Source organism: Phaeodactylum tricornutum, chromosome 17, assembly GCF_000150955.2.
Source record: "Phaeodactylum tricornutum CCAP 1055/1 chromosome 17, whole genome shotgun sequence".
Lineage (NCBI taxonomy): Eukaryota > Bacillariophyta > Bacillariophyceae > Surirellales > Neidiaceae > Phaeodactylum > Phaeodactylum tricornutum.
The window spans coordinates 393,888-415,987 of NC_011685.1; the positions used below are offsets into that span (position 1 = coordinate 393,888).

The 22,100-nt window shown below is 49.3% G+C and overlaps 9 protein-coding genes across 9 annotated transcripts; 5 read left to right on the forward strand and 4 right to left on the reverse strand.

Moving 5' to 3' along the window:
- Nucleotides 1–1,084: 1,084 nt before the first annotated feature.
- PHATRDRAFT_48416 (predicted protein) lies at nt 1,085–2,681 on the reverse strand (the record flags this gene model as incomplete). The annotated part of the gene is made up of 1 exon (XM_002182923.1): nt 1,085–2,681. Exon 1 carries the CDS (start codon nt 2,618–2,620, stop codon nt 1,085–1,087), a length of 1,536 nt encoding a protein of 511 aa, XP_002182959.1. The 5' UTR covers nt 2,621–2,681.
- A 213-nt stretch (nt 2,682–2,894) lies between these two features.
- On the forward strand, nt 2,895–4,262 carry PHATRDRAFT_48417 (predicted protein; the record flags this gene model as incomplete). The annotated part of the gene is made up of 1 exon (XM_002182790.1): nt 2,895–4,262. One exon carries the CDS (start codon nt 2,895–2,897, stop codon nt 4,260–4,262), a length of 1,368 nt encoding a protein of 455 aa, XP_002182826.1.
- Nucleotides 4,263–5,338: 1,076 nt separating this feature from the next.
- On the forward strand, nt 5,339–6,523 carry PHATRDRAFT_38865 (predicted protein; the record flags this gene model as incomplete). Its single annotated transcript, XM_002182791.1, has 1 exon — nt 5,339–6,523. One exon carries the CDS (start codon nt 5,339–5,341, stop codon nt 6,521–6,523), a length of 1,185 nt encoding a protein of 394 aa, XP_002182827.1.
- Nucleotides 6,524–6,572: 49 nt separating this feature from the next.
- PHATRDRAFT_38866 (predicted protein) lies at nt 6,573–7,913 on the reverse strand (the record flags this gene model as incomplete). Its single annotated transcript, XM_002182924.1, has 1 exon — nt 6,573–7,913. One exon carries the CDS (start codon nt 7,911–7,913, stop codon nt 6,573–6,575), a length of 1,341 nt encoding a protein of 446 aa, XP_002182960.1.
- A 634-nt stretch (nt 7,914–8,547) lies between these two features.
- On the forward strand, nt 8,548–9,171 carry PHATRDRAFT_38867 (predicted protein; the record flags this gene model as incomplete). The annotated part of the gene is made up of 1 exon (XM_002182792.1): nt 8,548–9,171. A coding segment is annotated over one exon (624 nt), but the record flags the coding sequence as incomplete, so codon positions are not given.
- Nucleotides 9,172–9,273: 102 nt separating this feature from the next.
- PEPCase_2 (predicted protein) lies at nt 9,274–12,129 on the forward strand (the record flags this gene model as incomplete). Its single annotated transcript, XM_002182793.1, has 2 exons — nt 9,274–9,904; nt 10,020–12,129. The coding sequence occupies 2 exons, from the start codon at nt 9,274–9,276 to the stop codon at nt 12,020–12,022; spliced, it is 2,634 nt and encodes an 877-aa protein (XP_002182829.1). The 3' UTR covers nt 12,023–12,129.
- Nucleotides 12,130–12,280: 151 nt separating this feature from the next.
- Nucleotides 12,281–13,076, reverse strand: PHATRDRAFT_29551 (predicted protein). Its single transcript, XM_002182925.1, has one exon. It carries the CDS (start codon nt 13,020–13,022, stop codon nt 12,438–12,440), a length of 585 nt encoding a protein of 194 aa, XP_002182961.1. The 5' UTR covers nt 13,023–13,076; the 3' UTR covers nt 12,281–12,437.
- Nucleotides 13,077–15,991: 2,915 nt separating this feature from the next.
- PHATRDRAFT_48420 (predicted protein) lies at nt 15,992–17,813 on the forward strand. Its single transcript, XM_002182794.1, has one exon. It carries the CDS (start codon nt 16,130–16,132, stop codon nt 17,645–17,647), a length of 1,518 nt encoding a protein of 505 aa, XP_002182830.1. The 5' UTR covers nt 15,992–16,129; the 3' UTR covers nt 17,648–17,813.
- Nucleotides 17,814–21,193: 3,380 nt separating this feature from the next.
- Nucleotides 21,194–21,766, reverse strand: PHATRDRAFT_15060 (predicted protein; the record flags this gene model as incomplete). Its single annotated transcript, XM_002182926.1, has 1 exon — nt 21,194–21,766. A coding segment is annotated over one exon (573 nt), but the record flags the coding sequence as incomplete, so codon positions are not given.
- Nucleotides 21,767–22,100: the final 334 nt, after the last annotated feature.

Below are 22,100 nucleotides of genomic sequence, written 5' to 3' on the forward strand. Positions count from 1 at the left end.
CCTAAACAATTTTGGTCTTTTTAAAGTACGTTCCTCCCCAACGAATCTAATTTTATATCCATCTTCCGTATACTTATCGACTCGACATATGTATAGAGCAATGACAAAGCATTTATAGAATATTTGACATAATCGAAAATAATTTACAGTTACGTATTTTTGTTTCTGATGTTATGTAAGCCCCGATGGCAAAGCAACAAAACAACCAACGATGGCAACCTCGATGGCTAGCTGTAAGCCATGCTAAGTCTACTGCGGCCGCCGACACCTCGTTTTGATACCTCCACCTATCTTTGTATTCAAACCGACCATTCCGGCTTGGGAAAAGGGAGCCTTGGAAGTTTGTCACATTTCTGGACGATTCGGAGTGTATGGATATGGGAAGTGTCCCAGCCATCGCTGGCATCGAACGTTCACCACCCGAGTGGTTTGTCGTGGTTCACGAGACTGTCGGCCACGTGACGGTTCCTTGGGGTTTTCGGTAAGGCTGGAAAAACACGCGGTCGGAGGAGATGAACATGGCTGCACCTAGTCTATACAGAATCCCGGCAAGGACCGTGGCGCGCTGGCGAGAAATCACTCGTGTCGCCCAACAATAAGCCTAACGGATTGCTCCTGGCATTATTGACATAACACTGGACTGAAGACAGCAGTCGGCTGGTTGTCATGCTGAATGGTTTGGTTGAAGGACTGGTTGGGATCACGTCGTGAGCTTGAGCCTCCAATGCTGCTAGCCATAGAAGTTGGGGTCGTAATTGTGGATTTTTCAGATTTGGCATGTAAACGTATTTTGTATATTCTCTATTTCTATAGTAAAACACCGACCACAACACCAACGGCAGCGCTAATGGCTGAAGCTCTCCTACAGTGCGCCTTGCCCTATCGCGATCATCAATGTTTGCCACAAAACGCCCAGTCTGGTTTGGATTGCATCCAAACTGAAAATTGTGAAGATCCGGCGCACTTTTGTATGATATAGACTCCATGAACCGTAAAACGCGAGAAATTTGCTGAAAAACTCGACTGTGAGTACTGCTCGGTCACCACTCTCAAACTTTAGTAGTACTTGGATCGCATCCGATTCTTATTTTGCGGTTTTTCGTAACAACGCTAAAAAAAAACCGCCCGTGTCTTGATCTTGTGGCCACAGTCGTGTGCATCGCTCGAGATGTAAGTCGGTGGTTTTCTCGGGCGGCCACATGGAGGGAAGTGCACACTGCATCCCCGCGTCCTTTGCTTCACTGTACGTCTCGTACCATTGTAGACGGGGAGTCTCACCGTCGTCGCCACTTCCAACGCCGACCTCGTCTGTAAGGCCTTTGTCGCTGGCATCGCGAGGATAGTCGGCTACTTTCCAATTCGCTATGCCGGGTCTTCCAGTGAAACCAGTCGGATGAGGCCACTCGATTACTTCCACTGCTGGTGCTAGTTTGTCGTCACCCCGTAAATGAAGCAAAGCAGCGGCAACTACCGCTTCATCTTCAATCGGGTTCAGACTACAGGTGCTATAGCATACAACGCCTCCCGGTTTGACCCAACGCAGGGCACGGAGCAAGATCTTGACCTGCGTTTGGTGCAGCTCGTTTCCGTGACTCGGTTTCCACATGGGTAGTACATGCTTGTCTTTACGACAAGTTCCATCTCCCGAACATGGAACATCACACATCGCCGCATCCCATAGTCTGGTGGTGGTCAATATCAGCTGCGTAGCGTCCTGACAACTGTACACGATGCGATCTGTGTAGCTTTCCGGTAGCCCCGATCGCCCAACGGCTCCTCGGAGGGCCGTCAAGCGTGTTTCCGAAACATCGTTCGCCACGACCCGTCCCTTGGTCCCCACAATCTCCAGCGCTTGAAGGGTTTTAGAGCCAGGGCTGGAACATAGGTCCAGCACACGACTATTGGGGCCCAAGGCTCCGACTTGCTGCAGCGCCAAGACGGGTAACATAGAACCTATCTCTTGTCGGGCCAAAGAACCATTCTGGGATTGCTCCAAAAGTAAGTCTTTCAATTCCGGGCATTTGCGGGAAATCGATTCTTTCGAAAACTTAGCTTGGTATATAGACTCGTCGAACGATACTTTGTCAAGTATCCCCTCGAACGCTGAAAGCAATAACTCCGTTTTCTTTGACGTCATCCTGTCGTGTTGTCGTACGCGCAAAGTCAATGGAAGCGGCATTGCCATCGAATGTACAAACGGAAGCAAACAGGCAGTGACTTTGCTTTGATCGTGTCGAAACGCATCCAACAATTGTGGCGAAAGTGGCGTCTGTCTCGCAAGTAATTTTGCTTCGACTATTGAAGACGACTGCTGCTGGTCCACGTCCTCGAGAACTAGCATAGATTGACCCTTCTTTTTCTTGCGTCTTTTTGCGGCTCGTGACAGGCCTCTTCCAAGTTTCTCGATTGTTTTGCCACTATTCGTCTCGTTGATTTTCATGTCCGGTATTTTGGTGACGAGAATATCATCGTAGCGTCCGGCCACAGTTCCGATCGGTTGGTTCGCATAGTATTCCAGAAATAGCGAATATCCGGCTCCGGTTCGACGAAACCAAACGTTTTCCGGTTTTTGCTGTTTCCCCCGCGCGTGTGACAGAGGATTGCTGCGTTTGCGACCCATTTGATTTGACCTTTTTTGGCGGAATCGATCGACCTGAATGGAGCGAAAATCGGTTCGTTCGGGTTTTCACTGTGAGCATTCAGGGACAGATGAGTGGTTTGATGGCGCTGTCGATCTCACGCAGTCAAGATCGACAACACTTTCTAGCTAGCTATAGAAAATGTCAATCGAATACCGGATTCATTGGATCCGGCGAACCACGGACGATGTTTCGGTCTCGTCCAACGAAACGCAATACCTATTTCATTTCTCCTCGGGATAAACACGCTTCATCATGGGCAAGAGCAAGAAGCGCAAGCACGCTTTGTTCCATGCAGCCACGAAAGTTCTTGATGAGGAACAATCTAACGGAAAGGACCCTGGCGATGATCTTGGCTCTGTTGTTTCGGCTGCCGACTTACAAACGACCATTGACACATTGCAAATTCTCACCGAACATGGCGAACTCCTGCAAGGCCGAGCCTTTAAGGATCTGCGTCGAGCACTGCATCCGATCATTGTAGCACAAATGCGATCGTACGATCAAGGAACGGATTACAAAATCAAAGCAACTCATGCGCTGCAAAATCTCAAGTGGTCCGATGCACTGGCAGCGCTCCAAGGTTGCCGGGATTTTCAACAAATTCCAAAACAAGGCACGATTCAACGATGGGTCCGCGACTGTGATCAAGCGCCAACCGAATGCAAAATTACCCTACTTAATGCCATTCTGCAGGTGAACGGCCATTCAAGTAACAATAAGCATGATGTGGGTTTGGTGTTGGCGGAGCGCTTAAAAGATGGCAACTCAAGTCATGCAGCAAACGGAGGTCTGCTTGTTTTGGATAGTTGGCGCGTACCTGGACACGCATCCAGTTCGAAGATAGAAAAAGAGGAGGTCATCAAATTCAAAGTTCCTCTGAGCACCAACATTATATTTCAAGAGAAAGCGTCTGAACGTAAACCTCCGAACGAATATGACCTTCTTCTTCACTCTGTCACTCCGGACTCGATACAATGGTCAGACCCTCCTCCTACCATCAACAAGCACATTGTTCCGTTTGTCGACGATGTCTTTTTGCTAGATCATGTATTGACGAGATCTGAATGCAACCAATTACGATCCGTAGCCACGATGCTGGGTTACCGACCCGATCATCCTGTCACCGTGGACAAGCCAACGGGCATTGATAGCTGTGAATGGCTTGTGGACGCCTCAATCATGGATCCACTGAACGAACGGGTCAAATCACTGCTTCCTCCAATAATGAAGGAAAGCGCTGTCGTCCATTCAATTAATTCAAGGTGGCGATTTTTTCGCTACAGCCAAGATAGTGTCTATCGACCCCACATTGACGGTTCCTGGCCGGAGAGTCGTATCAATGAAAAGGGTGAATATGAGTACGATGAATCAGGATCCGTCAAGTCTTACTTGACCTTCTTGATCTACTTGAATGATGATTTTGAAGGCGGGGAGACCCTCTTTTACATTCCATCCAGTCAAGGCATGAGCGCCCGTGGTGTTGTACCGAAGGCAGGAGCAGTACTTGTCTTTCCGCAGGGCAACACAGCTTCGCTGATTCACGAAGGTTCGGCTGTTGCAAACGGCACCAAATATGTTGTCCGAACGGATGTCTTGTATCGTGTCAAGGGAGAAAGATGACAGGATGAGTGTACATGCAACGGCATCGACTCTTATAGAAGATACAATTTTAGAGCCTCACGTGTTAATGAAGTAGAGGACTACTTACCGACTCATGCTTCTGTGTATCCTATCGTAATAATTTCGAAAATTAATAGAATGTAGACAGCAGCCAATGTCAATACTCATGCCCTCTGTATTTCCCCATAAACGAAAAATACTCAGGAATTCATCGTGCTCCCAACCATAGTTCTAGCCGAACCCGACGATTTCACTGAGCAGACGGGAAACGGTGCTGCCATCGTGGTATGTATGGTCGTTCCTTCCGACCCAAGAAAGAGGTAGTATAAATATGAGAAAATCCACTTGGGACGAGCGATGGCAAAATAACCCTAAAAAATGACCGTCTTTCAGGTACGGTAAGAGTTTCAATCATTTTATCTAACCATTATTCCATATATTGTGGTTACTCATGATTACCTATTGTTTGCAGCAGTTGCAATAAGAAAACTCAGTTTTCTCCCCAACCTACTCTTTCTGCTTAGATCGAACAGCGCCAACACAATAGTGGTCTGATAAATTTCTACGAAAAGCATTACGATGACCGCATGTAATAAAGAACCATTTCATTTTCCCCAAATAGAGTAATTTTCACCGCTGCTCATCCCAAATAGTTATCTTCACCCCTACTCATCTCAAATTTTCCCTATAAATATTCGTTTCCGGAAAATGTTCCAGCAGCTACAGATTGATTTGGGAATCAAGGCCCATAGGGCTTCCTTTTGCGATAACGAAGACCGGTTTGTTAATTTTCTTCGCAAAGAAAATGTGTGAACGGAACCTGCGCGTCTAGTATCTGTATTCGTTTCCCGAAAATGTTTTTACTATTACAGATTGATAGGAAATGAAAACCCATAGGGTTTCTTGCGACAATGAACCGGTTTTCTAATTCTCTCATTCAAGAAAACATGTAAGCTGGAAGCTCCGCGTCTGAAACGAAACTTTCGTCACGATTAGACCTATCACGCGCTCAAATCACATAAAAAATCCTCATTTTAAGCACATCGTCCGCACAAAATCTTCCTTAGCCGCAAACAATGCCTCCTGCCTGTGAATATGCCCCTCCAAAGACTCTCAAGGGTGCTCCTGTGCCAAAGTATGAGGCAGTCAGTCCAGCAAGAGACCTCGAACACTCAACTTGTCACCTTTCACAAATCCTTCAAGTTGAATCAAAGTCATATCTTCCTGTGGAAAACTATGTTGCTCACTTGTCTGAAAAGTTTTTCGATTTTTGGCAAGTGCGCTTCGATTTTGCGCATTGGTACTACGACATTGCCAAGGATTTCCAATACGAAGGCGAAATCGTCATTATTGCACTGAGCTACTTCGACCGGTACATGGCGCTGACCACAAAGGAAGATCAATACACTCCCATGGAAAATGAGCTGCAAGTGCTTGCTTTGACTTGCCTATTTGTAGCAATCAAAACCTTTTGTGACGCAACAGACGAGACAGAGTGTCTCGCATCGATTGCCGCCATCGGGCGGTTCCAAATGGAGGAAATTGAAAAAGCAGAACTGTCCATTTTGAATATGCTGGAGTGGAGAATAAATGTTCCTTCGACTTTTCGGTTCATTGAGACGTTCGTTCGCTTATTTCCCGAATGGAATGATCAGTCAACCAAGTTTGCATCTCGAGAACTTGTCCGCGGTTCCATCTACAACAGTAGCTGCATATTTGCCACAGTTTTGGCTATGGATGGGACTTTGGTTTTCAATTATCGGTCGTCGGAACTTGCTTTCGCTTCCATCGTCTGCGCTATGTATGCGCTGGAACGTCACATTCGTATGCGGAGCGATGCCAAATTCTATTTCCTAGAATTGCTCCGAGAACTTACGGGATGGACTCCTACCAGCGACTTTGTGGGGGATGCTTACGACACGTTGGTGACATTGTTACCGTCCATGGTTGGTGGCGAATGCAAGCTCGACCCCTTTTTGATCCAGCCCATGCCAGACGACTACTTTCATGATGACTACGACTTTAATGCGATCATCTATCGAGCCGAGGACATTCGGACTGTCGATACAACGGTTCCAAAGCTGCTAATGCTAGACAGTGAGGGCGAGCAGAAAAACGAGCCGTCTACGGATGTCGAGGCTGGAGAAATATGGTATGAAACAATCCATAGAACAAATTCGAGAAGCAGGAAGAACACCCAACTATCAAGATTATGGTCGGCTCTCTTTCGCCGAAAGATTCGAAGCCGCCTACCGCAGTAAAAAAATAGCGAACTTTGTATACACCGACTAAGTTTACTTCTCCCCCAGGTTACTGCCCGAATTCATCCCTTTCTTTGCGAATGGCTTGTTCCGCATTTTTACGAACCGTGTTGAGCTGCCCCCATAAATCTTGAATTTTCGTAAACGCTGATCGTGCTTGTACGGTTCTTTGTCTCTGTTTGTTATTAGATGCATGATATAGCAAATGGCGGGCGAATATTTGTGGCTGCAAAGGGATGATCCGTTGCAAATTACACGCCTTGACACCGACAATTTGTATGCCACCGCTCCAGTATTCTACCGAACGCGAGTCCAGACCGTCGAAGTGAAATTTGGGTGGATCGTAGGGTGGCAAAAAGCCACCAAGGCACCAGCGACTGTGCCATTCGTGAAGCTGCCGCCGAGTTGCCATCCAACCACCTTGGTTGTTGATGTAATGGGAGAGAGTGGAATCGGGCGGATCTTGTTGGTGACCAAAGTAGCCGTCAGTTCCTGACCAGTATCGACCTACAATAAACTTCGTATCCTCGTACCAGTCTTCGGTGTTTCCGGCTTGAAGAACGACCCAATCAAGCTGGGAGAAGGGAATTTCTGGCATTTTTCGCAGGTGCAAGGCATCAATTGTGGTTTCCCAAAAGTACAAGTCCTCAATGTGCGGAGCCGACGGCATATGAGCATTCGAGCTTGTGACACCAATTTGGCAGCAAATGGACGGATCCAACGAAACCTCTTCCCCTGTCTCATTCCACCGAAAATCTCTGGGGATTGGTAGCTCCAGCGTCCGTTTAGGTTTCCAGCCGTCTAGGGCCACTTCCACCCTTATCCAACCGGGAATCATTCGCGATAGCTGGGTGGCCGTCATGGGACCGTGAAATTGACGATTCATTTCCGCAATAGTGTACGTGTTGTCGAGACGGGACGGTGCAGCTTGCCGTAGCCGGTACAAGGCGTCGGAAACGTTGCGGTATTGCTGTACCTGTGCGCCGTGTACCACCATATCGTCTTCGTAGGCGACAAACATGTCGTAGTGGAGTAACTTGTCCTTGATCACGTAGCGGTGTTGGCGAGCAAGTCCTCGGGTTACATTCATAATGCTTCTCGTCGAATGTTCGACCGCGTAGCCGATCGGGGTAGCTTCGTCCCACACCGTCAAGCTAACTTCGACAGTGTTGGCGTTGCCACTTTCGTGTGAAGGCAACGCCGCCAGGACTTGTCGATAGCGCTCGGTAGAGACGGGATAATGACAGATTAGATAGACATCAACATCAAATCCCGATTGATACATACTGGTGGCAGATTCACGCAAAACGGGGATAAGGGTGTTGGTAAACCGATCGTTGCCTTTTTTGGTATGCCGCTTGCCATTGTCGAATTCGGCAATTGACGTCATAATATACAATAGTTTGGGTCGTGACCCTCGAGTGGATGACAAAGTCCCATTCACTGGTTTGCCAGGGCTTTTGAAAAAGGAAGACATGCGGTGTCTGGTAAGTAGCGGCGACTGTCTTGCTGAAGGGGGCCATGGTTGGCAGTTCCAAGCATGGTAGAAAAAGTTGGCTATCGCCAATAAACAAAGAAAAAACGAGCAAGCCCACTGAATTTTGCAGTGCTGAGAGCCCCGGCTCGCGCTAGCACTGATCGGGGTCTTCTGGATCGACATGGGACATCTCTCGAATAAAGCTGTTTTGGATATTCATGAATTGTGGACACGACAGAGGAAGAAAACCCGGGAAAGGTCAAGCTTGAGAGACCATTGTCATGCTCGTTGCCTTCCTCACATTACTTCCATCCCGAGAGACATTTGAAATGTTCCTTCTTGTATTATGTCCAATCGTTTTTAACTTTTAAAATTTTAAATACAATCTTTATCACTTTAAATTTTGGGCAACAAGATTGACACTGACATGTAAAGAACGTGTCTATTTACAATATATATCTACGGTACAATAGTTAGTCTTCCAAATTCTCATTCGGATCCAACCGGTTGCGTTTCGGGTGACGATCGTGATGGCGATATTCCACCAATGAAAGAGGCTTGCACAGCTGGTGCTGACGTCTGCCTCTTCGCACGCAGAGGGCACAGCGTTTTGGTACTACTACTGGCGCGGGTTCGTTTTCTCACTGGATTTGATGGATGCGAGTGCATCGGCATTTTCATAGATTCGCGTCGTTTTTCTGGACTCGCTGGTCGTCCGTCCCTTTTACTTGCTCACCAGAAAAATCTTTTTGTCTGGCCTTTGTTGAGTTTCCCAGATCGTATTGCAATTTCGGAATCATTCCCAAGTATTGGAATCTGTCTACTTGAAAAAGAGCATCTATCCAAACTATCCAAGCCACGTGGCCTCCACAAGGAAGGAACTATCAGTACCAGGATGAAACTTTTGTGGAGTACTTCGATCCTCCTCACTGTTCTGGCGGTGCCATCGTCGGCGTCTCCCCTTTTCCAAGTGCCTTCGATCGTCAAGAACGCGGTTCCACAAAGAGGTGGGGCTCGTGTGATCGCTAAGGATGAAAAAGAAAAGGACCTGGATGTTTCCGTGTCCGTTGGTGGTACCCCTTATGATAAGAATCGGGATGCTCCATTGCTCGACGACCTCAACATTCTGTCCAACATTCTTTCGGAAATCGTCAACGTTGAAGACTCCAGGGTCCACGAGTTGTACGAGACGTTTCGTCGCCTCGGTTTGGAGCGCGCGGAACAGCTCATTACTTCTCCGCCTCAGGAGGGCGCTGGTCCGGCTCTCTTGTCCATGATTGACGCCGCCAGCAAGCTCACCGCGACGGAAGCCCTGGGCGTGACGCGCGTCTTTTCCATCATGCTCAATCTCGTCAACGCCGCCGAAGTCCAGCACCGCAACCGACAGATTCGGGCACACGAGTCCACCAAGGACCCCTCCGGTGGCCCTCTCCCCAAAACGGAAGATTCCATTCGCGGAACCATGGAGACGCTGTTGGAATCGAAACAGGCGACACCGGAAGAAATATTTGCCCAGCTGCAGAAGCAAAAAGTGGAAATCGTCCTGACGGCTCATCCGACTCAAGTCCAGCGCAAATCGCTTCTGCGCAAGTACCGTCGCGTTTCGGAGATGCTCGCTTATTTGGAGCGACCCGATTTGGATGGTTTTGAAAAGTCGTCCGCCCAAACGAGCTTGCAAACAATCTTGAGCAGCATTTGGGGAGCTGACGAAATTCGAAGACAAAAACCGACACCACAACAAGAGGCCGCAGGGGGTAACGCAATATTGGAGTCGGTTTTGTGGGACGCGGTGCCAGCCTATCTGCGCAAATTGGATCAACAGTGCCGACTTACCCTGGGGCAGTCGCTGCCCGTGGACGTATGCCCCATCAAGTTTGCTTCCTGGATCGGTGGGGATCGCGATGGTATGTGGACAACTCTTCACCGAGGCAAAGAGTGTAGTATCTTTGATCCAAACAAATGTGCGCTTTCGATACAGTAAACTCTAACGACGCGACTTTCGTTTGCTGCTCCGCGCAGGTAACCCCAACGTGACGCCCGAAGTTACCCGCGAGGTTGTTCTGCAACAACGATTGCGGGCTGCTCGTTTGCTTCTCAAGGACATGTACGATTTGATCTCCGAATTGGCAATTTCTAGCCGCTTTTCGCCCGCCATGGATGCCTTGGCAGATTCCGTCAAGGACTCGCAGCATAAGCGTGAAAAGTACCGTCGTGTGATTGGACACTTGATCAAACGTCTCGTCAAAACGGCCCGTGAATGTGAATTAGAATTGTCGAAACTCAACACCTCAGCTAGTATGGTCAGTCAGACTCTCGTTGAGGAAGCAGTGGATGGTTGGCAAGACGTCGATGCTCTTGACGATGCGACTGATTTGATCAAGCCTTTGCGCATAATGTACGATTCGTTGGTTGAAACGGGCTTCGGTTTGGTGGCCGACGGTTTATTGGTCGATATCATTCGTCGATTGTATGTGTTTGGTATGTCCCTCGTGCCCTTGGATATTCGCGAGGAGAGTACCAAGCACACGGAAGCGTTAGATGCCATTACGCGTTGGTTGGGAATTGGCTCCTATAGTGAATGGACCGAAGAGGCTCGTCTCAGCTGGTTGACTTCTGAGCTTTCCAACAAACGTCCCTTGTACCGAATTCGCGAATTGCCCAAGCTGGGTTTCAATGACAGTGTCTTGAAGACGCTCAACGTATTCGGCACCATAGCTACCCTACGACCATCTTGTTTGGGAGCCTACGTCATTAGTCAGGCGCAGACCGCAAGTGATGTCTTGGCCGTCATGCTTTTGCAAAAGCAGTACGGTATGACGGACAAGAACAGAAACATGATGCGTGTGGTTCCGTTGTTTGAGACCTTGAATGACTTGACCAACGCGCCCGACAAACTCGAACAGCTCTTCAGTATTCCGCTTTACGTCGGCGCCGTCAAAGGGAAACAGGAAGTAATGGTCGGGTATAGTGACAGTGCCAAGGATGCCGGACGTCTGGCTGCCTGCTGGGCGCAGTACAACTCGCAAGAACGAATGGTGAAGGTAGCGGCGAAGCACAACATTGAATTGACTTTCTTCCACGGCAAAGGGGGTACCGTAGGACGTGGCGGTAACCCATCCGTCTATCGTGCCATTATGAGCCATCCGCCCAATACCATTAATGGCCGTTTCCGGGTGACGGAACAGGGTGAAATGATAACGCAAAACTTTGGAGCTCCGTCCATTGCTGAACGAACTTTGGACATTTACACGGCTGGCGTATGTCGCGAAGCTTTTTCTGAGCGCGTGGAACCGTCGCAAGCATGGCGCGACCAGATGCAACGGATCTCCGATGTGAGTTGTGCCGAGTACCGCCACTTAGTCCGTGAGGAACCGCGGTTTGTTCCCTACTTTCGCCAGGCGACACCGGAGTTGGAACTCGGAAGTTTGAACATAGGCAGTCGTCCGGCCAAACGTAACCCGAAAGGCGGTATTGAAAGTCTCCGCGCGATTCCGTGGACCTTTGCTTGGACGCAGACGCGCACACACTTATCGGCGTGGCTGGGAGTTGGCGCTGGTCTCACAACGACAGATCAAAGCGAATTGAAGACGCTTCGAGCAATGTACATTGAATGGCCTTGGTTTCGTGAAACTATTGATCTAATTGCCATGATTGTATCCAAGACAGACTTTTCCATATCCAAAAATTATGACGATCAACTGGTGGAAAAGAAAGAAGGTTTGTTGAAGCTGGGAGACGAGGTCAGGGAGAAAATGGTGCAAACTCGTCAAGCTGTTCTTGATGTGACCGAGTCTACGGATGTTGCTGGGGCTCACGTCGCCCTTATGCGAGGGTCGTCGACCATTCGTCATCCATACGTCGATCCGGTCAACGTTATTCAAGCCGAATTGCTCAAGCGATTGCGAGTAATGGACAAGAAAAAGTCTCTGTTGGCGGATGAAATGGAAGAACAAGAAATTTTAAAGGATGCCCTGATTATCAGTATCAATGGCATCGCTCAGGGAATGCGAAACAGTGGATAAAGTGCTCCATAATATTCTCGGTGGCTCGGCAACCGTTACAATGAGTGGGGGTCTCTAGTGAGAAGAGTAGGTTGTTCTGTAAGCTAACTTGACTTTATGATCGAATGAAAATACTCTGTGACTAAACACAACATGTAATGTGCATCTGCGAAAACCAATCAACTACCTAGACGGTAACAGACATTCAGACTCGTAGATCTTCCTGTTGAAAATCAGCCCTACGACGTAATCGTATACCACCACATGAGCAGGTGTGGCCGAGACATGTGTGTTGTACCCCATCAAGGCGGCCCCAAAAATAGTCAGTACAAAAGATTGATGAAAGAATGTCTTTGCATCCTTTGACAGTAAAGAGATCAAGACACACTTCAAAACGCTGACAAAGCCGGAAGATGAAATGCCTCCCCACTTTGATTCATCGATCGCGAAAAATCCAGACACTGTCACGGACAACTCCTGAGGTTGTATCAGATTCATCCCCTGCCTTCACAAATTGAAATAACAAAGCAGTCGAATTGGCCACCGTAATCCGACCATAGCCGTAGTCTTGTTTGATAAAGACTTCGGTCCATTCATTGTCGTATAAAGTCGAGTCGCTCAAGGCGGCCCCGGCTGTTCCCACAGTTATATGTATTGGACCTCCTGCTTCACATTCGCTTTTGTACAGACCGTCACAGGTTCGGTGATAGGCGTGGTAGTGGCCGGCCAAGAATAAGTCTACCTGAAACTCCTGCAACAAATCTTCTATTTCGTACCGCATTGCGATACCCACGGCGTTCTGTTCCCAAATGGCTTCTCCTTCGTACATAGGACGGTGAGACTCCACGATGAGCCATGGTGTCAGCGAGCGATTCACCGACGCCAAGTCAGCCTGTAACCACGCGAATTGTGTCGATCCTTCCGACATATCATGTTCCGAGGAAATTACAGTGGTGTGAACACTTGCGTAATCATAGGAATACCAAAAGACACCATTGCTGCTGGGGGAGTTCTGGGGCATGCGAAAGCGTTTGCTGGTTGGTACGCCACATTCACCACCCGAGTCAACGCCGAAGTTCCCCCACGCGGGATGAAAGCCGTCTTCTGTATTGACGCCCGATGGGTCTTTGCCTTTCCCACCACCATCGTGGTCGTATTCATGATTTCCTACGGCAACCATTAGCGGGACCTGGGTAGCGAAGGGTTCAATCAGGGTAAACCATTGATCCCATTGGTGGGCGGCGCCTTGCGCGTAGCTCAGATCGCCAAAATGATGAACGGCGCGAATTGGTATAGTCGCATTGTGTACTTCTCGAGTTGTCATGGCAGCCGTCCACAAACTTCCAACACCCCATCCAGCCGACGGACAACCCTGATCACCGTAGACAATGTAGGCAAAAGGCTGTTGTTGTTCGGAGATGCCTACCGCCGGCGCCGAGATAAATCGGTACACGTCGGACCATGTTATGCCCTGACCATGTTGGTAGCCGACTTTGTAGTGATAAGTTGTATTCTGTACGAGATCGGTCAAGATGGCAGTGTGTAGCTGTCCTGGACTTTGAAATTTTCCGGGTTCGGTCTGATTGGCTGGTGCCTGACACAAATCGTTGGCCGTGTACGAGTCGGATGTGCCCGTCGTCTTGGTCGTCATGTGCGCTTCATCTGTTCCGTATACAACAATCGGTGTACCGATAGCAGCAGTCCCGTGACTTCCCCCACCCGTTACGAAGTTCACGATCATCGTAGATGGGTCGTCGCCCAAAGCTAAATGCACATTCGTGGGCGTCGTGACGGAAGCGGATACATCCAACCCTTTAGATTTGGCAACCAAGTGCCAGGACTCGTAGCCAGCCGGATTCCAGTGTACATCGTACAATGAAAATTGGCAAACTCGGTAGCGTAGGATGGGGAAGGATGGAAAACGCCAAGTATTCGCATCTGTTTGGTCGGCTTGTCGGCGGAAGGGATTCACAGCATCGGGGTTGCCTGTTCGCATCATCGCGTTGTGCTTTTGGTGCGTCGCGGTGGCCTGGGCAATCGTGGCGGCCTCTATAATCCGTGGAAGCGTGGATTCGTCCAAATGATGCGTTAAAGATTCCTGCACATAGAGAAGGTCGTCCCCACATTGCAAAATGATCACCGACTCATCATCGACGACGGGATCCCCCCAAACGTTTCGTCCAACCGTCCAGGTGAGGGTCAGCGATGCTGAAGGTGATAGAATTGTTGTCTTGTCCAACGTGAGTGTAGGAGAAACCTCGACACTGCCATCATCGTGCGCGTGGAAGGTTGCATTTTTCAATCGATCGTACAATGGATTGTCCAGAGCATATATGTACTCTCTTGTTTGATCGTGCACAACGGACAAGATGGTCGGTATGGTTTCCTTGTGATGGTGTTGTTCCGTTTGCTTACGGTTAGCACTTCGGAAATAAGACCACGACCCATAGCTAGCCACAATCATCGACAGAGTGGTTACCACGATGAGGAGCTTGTGTCGCCACCTTAGGCTACTCGGAATTTTACAATGATGCTGTTTGGAAGTCTCATTACTCATCGTCGTAAAACTTTCATCCTCTACATGAGTGATCAGTGGGATCCATGAATCGGGATGATGTCCATAGGGGTCGAGATCGGAAGAAGATTCGTGTTGGTAAGAGTGCATCGAGATGCTACCGGAACGCTCATAACGTTCATCTGTCTTGTCCTCCAAGTCCTCATCACGGTGATTGCGGTGTCGTACCCCAGCAAAAGCTTGGTAGCGTTGATGGCCTTGATTTTGGAACATACTCCAAATAGTGCTCTGAAGAGACCAGCACTGGGTAGGAAAATCTGACAAGATGCCGAAGCAGTGACTCCCACTCGTTTACAAAGGAGCTTTTTTAGCGTCTGTTGACAGTGAGCCCTCTGTCGCTCGTTCCCTCCCACTGTTTTCGCTTATTCTGCCTGACTCTCCTCCCGGTGATAGATTAGATCGACAGTTTTTGATATGACAAATTCCTATCACTGGACAATGGGTTCGTTTGGCCTTGCTACCTTGAGAAGCGAAAAGTCCTGGACAGGTTTCGTTTCGGTTTACACAGGTTTCGTTTCGGTTTCCAGAAATTTTGTCCAGTGAGGAGAAAAACACGCCCCCGAAGCCGTTTTTACGTCAACATCACCTTCAGCGTGATCTACTATCGATCAATCGTCAAAACCATTCCAAATTGAGATTGATATCGGCGAGACTCCTGCTCTGTAGAATATTCGTCACGACTGGGGAATACGGTTTCGGTGGAGACTGCGATTTGCCTGTTTCGCATATCGGGCGACGGAGGGACCGGCACGGGAAGTTTCTGGATCCTGTGAATCTCCGGAAGAATCAATGCGTGGTTGGGTTTTACTATGAATTGCCAGAAATGTTGTACGCCCCTCTCGAATGTCAGCTTGCCGTGATTTTCCAGTAGAAATTAATCCTGTGGGACTCCAGATGAAACACAGTAGGAGGGATTGTCTGAGCGTCTCGGTCGGTGAGTGGACTGTCTCGGCTCGAGCATAGGTTGTCGTCGTTTCTGGAAAGTTTGACTCGCGGAAGTGAGGTACCTACCTACCTATATCGCTAAGTGACGTTTTCGAATCAGGAGCAGTAAAACACGTTGTTCATCCACACGTCGACGAGACACCCAGCCAGACTATTGTTTCCATAGTTACCAACCAATTCGTACCTCGGAAAGGTATCTTCAAGTCCCGCTATCGGGGGAAACGACGATCACACGCGTCAGACCGACGTCAGAAGTTTTGAAGCCATTTCTCAAATAAGGTGAGATCGTCTCGCGCTCGCCTGCCGAAATTTGAAAGAGTTACTTATGGAAATAGGGTCACCCCCCAAATTGCGAAACCCTGCGTTCTACCGCTAACGCCTACCACGTACCCTGCGCAAACCGGTCGGCGCTGCCGCCGCCGACGATCTCTCGTAGCCCAGCGACGGCAATCATTCCGGCAATGGCGTTATCGGTTCTGGGAAACTTCCACGCACGGTCAACTTTTCCCTGAACGACACATCTGATCTACGTCCCTCACTGGTAGTCTCTGTATTAGTGCTAGCAGTCCTTCGTTGGAAAAAACCTCGTTCGTATCACTATTCCGACAATGACGACGCCATCGCTGGTACAACGCAGTCGTCGACCGCATTGGACCCGCGTAGCGGCCCTGTTGGTGAGCAGCCATGGTGCGTGGGCCTCGAAGCTTCCTCCTTTGGCGCGTCCCTCCGTCAGTCATACGATCGACGACGACGCGATGGAAACGTACGGTATGGAAGAACTGTACGCGATTGTCGACGAGTCGTACAGTGACCAGAAGGACCGGTCGCCGCAATCCCAGACCATTCTGGCGTCGTCGCGCACTAGCCAGAGTAACTACGATAGCGTCGACAACGAGGGGTACAAATCACAAGAGGAATGGTGGAAAGATCCTTTAGCACTCTTTGACGAAGACGAGGAAGAGAACGACGGGTACGAGCAAGGACGGTCCGCGGGGGAGGAGTTGCAAATGATTTCCGAAGACAAGGATGGTGTCCCACACGAGAACAAGGTGGGACAAGAACATCAAAGAGTTCCTCTCGAAGAGCTTTTTCCGAATTTCGAGAAAACAGACGGCGCCGATCCAGCGGCCTCGAGTCGGAGCGAAAAACCGTCCGCAAGAAAGTCAACGCGCCAGATCCGTTCCGCATCCGGTAAGGGAGTTGTCAAAGTGCCTCCCCGTCGTGGAAGCACTGCCATTTCGACGGATTGGATCAAAACTTTACCCATGTTGACACCAACGCTCCTGCCCAAACTGCAGCAAGTCCTAGTGCACCTTCCGGCTGCCAAAGTAATGGCCGCACTAGCACTGGGTACGGGCTTGACGCAGTTGCTCAACGCGGCTCCCAAATGGGCTGAGAACGGCAAGAAAAGACTCGACGAGGCTGCCGCTTCCAAGAATAAGAACAAAAAGAAAATTGACAGCAACGATAATGTTGACGATGCGGAACAAGAAGCGGTCATCGAACCAGACGAAATGGTCACTGAACGGGAGGCGGCTGCGCGCGCGAAACAACGACGCCGTCGTCAAGCGGCCGCCGCCACGTCTGCCAAGAATTCAAACCTGGCGCTGAAGGCTGGTAAGGGCAATTCCGGTGGGGGCTGGATGTCGGGCTGGCGGGCCAAAATGAGTAAGACGGATAGCCGTGGCCAGCGTATTCCATCCGCCCACAAGTTACTCGAACAAGTCCAGGAGCTGCAACGTCTTTTGGAGACTGCCGCAGCGGACAAGACTAACGCGGAACGCGAGTACGAAAAAGCCTCCTGGCAACTACAAGAGTCGGTGTCGGAATTGAGTGCGGTCAAGTCCACGACCCGGTACTTGCAAAGCCAACTCAAGGAAAACGAAGAAATGTTAGCTCGCGTTGTCCAGACGGAACGCCTCAAGGCGAAGGAAGAATTGGTGCGGATGAAAGAAGCCATGGTACTGGTGGTGGAACGCGAACGGGAAGCCATGCGGGATGAATTCATGAAACAGGCGGCTGAGTTGCAGACCCTGTGGAAAAGAGAACAGCACCGTCACCGGCAGCAGGCTGCCAAGCGTCCACCGTCACGGCGCAGCAGTGCCGCCGCACCCGTGCGGTCGTAGCACACTCCGTGAAATTTATCTCGCTTAAAAGTCCGATTCCGTCTCGTACAAACATACTCGCGTAACACCTATCTGGAATCTGTTCGTTGTCAAGTCTGTCGCCTACACCACGTCCATACCGTATACACGTAAACTAAGGTCCTGACCGCTGTGTCCATTACATTCTATTACTGACATACTGTTAAGTAACGGCGATTTTAAACGTTCGTCATCCCGCGAGAACCTCACCGGCGCCATTGCAATCGGAGCAATTGGCAGTCGAGTGCGGCACCCCATATCAATGCCGGGGCGTGGTCGAGCGATGGAGCATCCGTCAACGACGGGACGAGATTCTCGACCGTGCATCCCAACTCGTCCGCCCGGGTGAGAAATAGCGCGTGCGATCGTTCACAACGAATCTGGACGCACAGGTAGATGGTGGAAGCCGGATGACAAAGGTACGAGAGTGTGTCCCAGAGAGGTCGGACTAGGTGGGGCGCAAAGAGGACATCTGTACCGACCACGGTATCAATGGAATGCGGGACAATGCCAGCGTGCGCGACATCTTCTACGTAACAAGTCCAATCTAGAGCACACGCGCGGACCACCGCGTGGCGTGGTAGATGCGGAGTATTGCGGGAGACGTTGTGCTGGAGATTGACGAGTACTTGGGGTGTTTCAGTGAGGGTTACCGATTGGCATACGGCAGTAGCGCGGGGAACGTCGGTCACGAGACAGGCCAAGCCGAGCCCGAGCAAACCGCAGCCGGCTCCGACTTCCAAAACGTGCCCCAAGGCGAGGGGAGCGGATGAACCGTTGTTCTTTATCGTACAATACCGGAAATACTCCAAGAGTAGGTAGGAGGTTTCCCAAACAATCCCACCAGTATGGGCTTGATCCGGTGGCGGTTGTTCTTGTCGGATACGCAAGAGTACCGTGTTTTTGGTAGCATTATCGTCGTGCTTGCGAGAAGCTTGGTGCGGGACGATGCGGTAGCCAACAGAATCGGCGTTGGCTAGTTCATAAAAGACGATTGCCGGATCGGGTCGTGCTGCGGAACTGTCGTCCCTCGGTTCCGCTTGCTCTTGGGGCGCATTCCACAAATCCTGATAGATTAAAAAGGTCGAAGCTGATAGCAATGTTGAGGTACCCCGAGGAGGCCGGGGTTGAATTTCGCGTTGGTCTCGGGAGCTGCGATTCCTTGTGCGACGACGCCGAGGTCGGGATGGCCTCGTCGATGGTCCGAGCGCGGACGCTCCCGAAGGTCGCTTCTTCGCCGACGTCACGATAGTAGGTGTGCCCAAGCGTGATACGGCAAGTATCAATTGTTAGTGCTGGGATGGTTGCAAACCGGTAATGCTGCTTCTTGCTGGTTGGTTTACTGCAATTGCGCGTGCCTGTCATGGTATGTTGGCTTCGCGGGAGGAGGAGGAAGCCTTTAGAATGAGGATGGTCCCAATTGATTCCCGTAAGATGCGGATTGAAACAAGTCGAAATCGTGTCACCTGTCTATAAAGTGTGTGGTTCTGACCAACTGTGACTGTATCTGTAAATGAAACATCTGGTGATACTGTAAATGAAACCCAACAGTAAAGTCGAAACCCGCGAAGTTAAGCTCCTAACACTGACTGACCATGATTTTCTTCCAAGTCAGAATCGAACGTTCCGAGTCACCGTCAGCGAGTCACCGTCAGCGAGTCACCGTCAGCGAAATCTCAGTCGATTGCGTGGAAAATCTATATTGTAGCCTATAGGTTTGCTTGTTTTCCTCATGCAATTCAAAAGCTCTCCGCTTACTGATAACTTAACCTGTTGACAGTAATGGTAGGTGTTCTTCTGATTGCGTGATTCCAAGCTTACAGACAGTTGATACAGCTTGCAGGTCGAGACAGACATTACAGGGCGTCGCTTCTCACTGGTGGTGCGGGGCGTGGGAACTGTAAGTTGGTCTAGCCAAGTAGCCAATGTGATTATAGCCATCGAGAAACCGTTCAAACTGTAACATAATATATCCCTATATATATATGTATATATGTAAGGAAATTATGCCGTCCTGACAGTGAGTCGCATGTGAGAGTCGTATTTCTTTCTATAAAACTAAAAGCAACACCAAAGATATTTACATTGCCGGTCCCTTATTGTATGTAAATGGACAATAACCAGTGAATAATACCACATAGTCAGGTGAATCACATTTGAAACATGCTTCACCGTTTTATGCCTGGTATGCTTGTTCCAGCGAAGGTCTACAGCATGCTATCTCTTCTCGTTCATTCTACTAGCAGGCTCCATATAAACTTCTAATGTTCGCGGTACCAATCCCTGCTTGTTTGTAAATGGACAGTCAGGTGAATCACATTTGAAACATGCTTCACCATTTTATCAAACGCAAAAATTGCTTGGTATGCTTGTTCCGGCGAAGGTCTACTGCATACTATCTCGTCTCGTTCATTCTACTAGGCTCCATATAACCTTCTCATGTTCGCGGTACCAATCCCTGCGTGTTTGTAAATGGACAGTCAGGTGAATCACATTTGAAACATGCTTCACCATTTTATCAAACGCAAAAATTGCTTGGTATGCTTGTTCCGGCGAAGGTCTACTGCATACTATCTCGTCTCGTTCATTCTACTAGGCTCCATATAACCTTCTCATGTTCGCGGTACCAATCCCTGCGTGTATGTAAATGGACAATAACCAGTGAATAATACCACATAGTCAGGTGAATCACATTTGAAACATGCTTCACCGTTTTATGCCTGGTATGCTTGTTCCAGCGAAGGTCTACAGCATGCTATCTCTTCTCGTTCATTCTACTAGTAGGCTCCATATAAACTTCTAATGTTCGCGGTACCAATCCCTGCTTGTTTGTAAATGGACAGTCAGGTGAATCACATTTGAAACATGCTTCACCATTTTATCAAACGCAAAAATTGCTTGGTATGCTTGTTCCGGCGAAGGTCTACTGCATACTATCTCGTCTCTTTCATTCTAGGCTGGATACAAACATTTACAGTTAACGTATTCAAACCGATTCTAGGAGAGAAGATCCTACCCAGTCTCAAAAAGGCTTTCACCGATTCCATATTTTTTCTTCCTCTATTTTGGTATCACCATTCCTCTCATGAAAATCAACTTTGCCTTTCTAGTTGTCTCTGGGGCTCTCTTTCCGTCAGGTACCTTGGTAGCGGCGGTTGGAAACCTTCTGTTCAGACCTGACAATCCGGACCAACTGCGCAGTGGCAAGCTGAATGTGCGAACGAAGAATGGCTCTATGCGACCACGCTTGCAATTCAAAGCAGTGCATCATTTCACTAGTGACAACACTCGAGCGTTGCGCATCAGAAAGCAGAAGAAGCCAAAAAATAAAGCGCGTATGAGCATGACCACCAAAACAAAATGGATTACTATGAAAAATGGAGTGCGTAAGAAGGTGTCTGTCAACAGAGATAGGATGAAGACCAACAATAAAACAATGAAGACTCCTGCCAATTCCGCAACTCCTATTCCGACTATGAAAGCCACAGACGCTCCGTCAAGACAACCAATCAATGTCCCAACTTTGATGCCTTCTCCATCTCCATCTGCAGAGCCCTCTTTGGGGCCTTCATCGAGTCCGTCTTCAGTCCCCACTGTGATGCCATCCTCAACTCCGTCTACAGTCCCCTCTTTGGCGCCGTCTTTGACGCCATCTGCAGCTCCGTCTTCAATGCCTTCCTCGATTCCATCTTTGAACCCAACTTTGATGCCTTCCTCGAGTCCGTCTTCAACACCTTCCTCGATTCCATCTTTGAACCCGTCTTTGATGCCTTCCTCGAGTCCGTCTTCAACCCCCTCTTTGATGCCTTCCTCAATTCCATCTTTGAACCCGTCTTTGATGCCTTCCTCGAGTCCGTCTTCAATCCCCTCTTTGACGCCTTCCTTGAGTTCGTCTTCACTCCCTTCCTTGACGCCCTCCTCGATTCCGTCTTTTGCTCCGTCTTTGTCCATAGCTCCTTCTTCTGTTCCATCCACTATGCCGTCCTCGATTCCATCTTTTGCTCCGTCATTGTCCTCGATTCCTTCTTCGGTTCCATCATTGATGCCATCCTCGGATCCTTCTTCCGTTCCATCATCAATGCCGTCCTCTGTCCCTTCATCAATGCCTTCATTGATGCCATCGTCTATCCCTTCGACGGTGCCATCTACAATGCCCTCGGTAGCACCCCCAACTGGAACCGACTGGACTATCCGAGACAGTGCGGCAGACAATGACTGGCGTGGAGTTACGTACGGCAACGGAACGTTTGTCGCAGTGTCCTCAACTGGGGCCGGCAATCGTGTCATGACCAGTACGGATGGCGACAACTGGATGAGTCAGACTAGCGTGCCCAACCGTGGCTGGTTCAGTGCTGCGTACGGCAGTGGAACGTTTGTTGCAGTGGCCAACAATGCCGTCATGACCAGTCCAAACGGTATTGATTGGACATCGCAA

Bases quoted from the DNA above. Each gene is read 5' to 3' on its own strand.
- PHATRDRAFT_29551 (XM_002182925.1), bottom strand. From the start codon at position 13,022: ATGCCCCAGAACTCCCCCAGCAGCAATGGTGTCTTTTGGTATTCCTAT.
- PHATRDRAFT_48420 (XM_002182794.1), top strand. From the start codon at position 16,130: ATGACGACGCCATCGCTGGTACAACGCAGTCGTCGACCGCATTGGACC.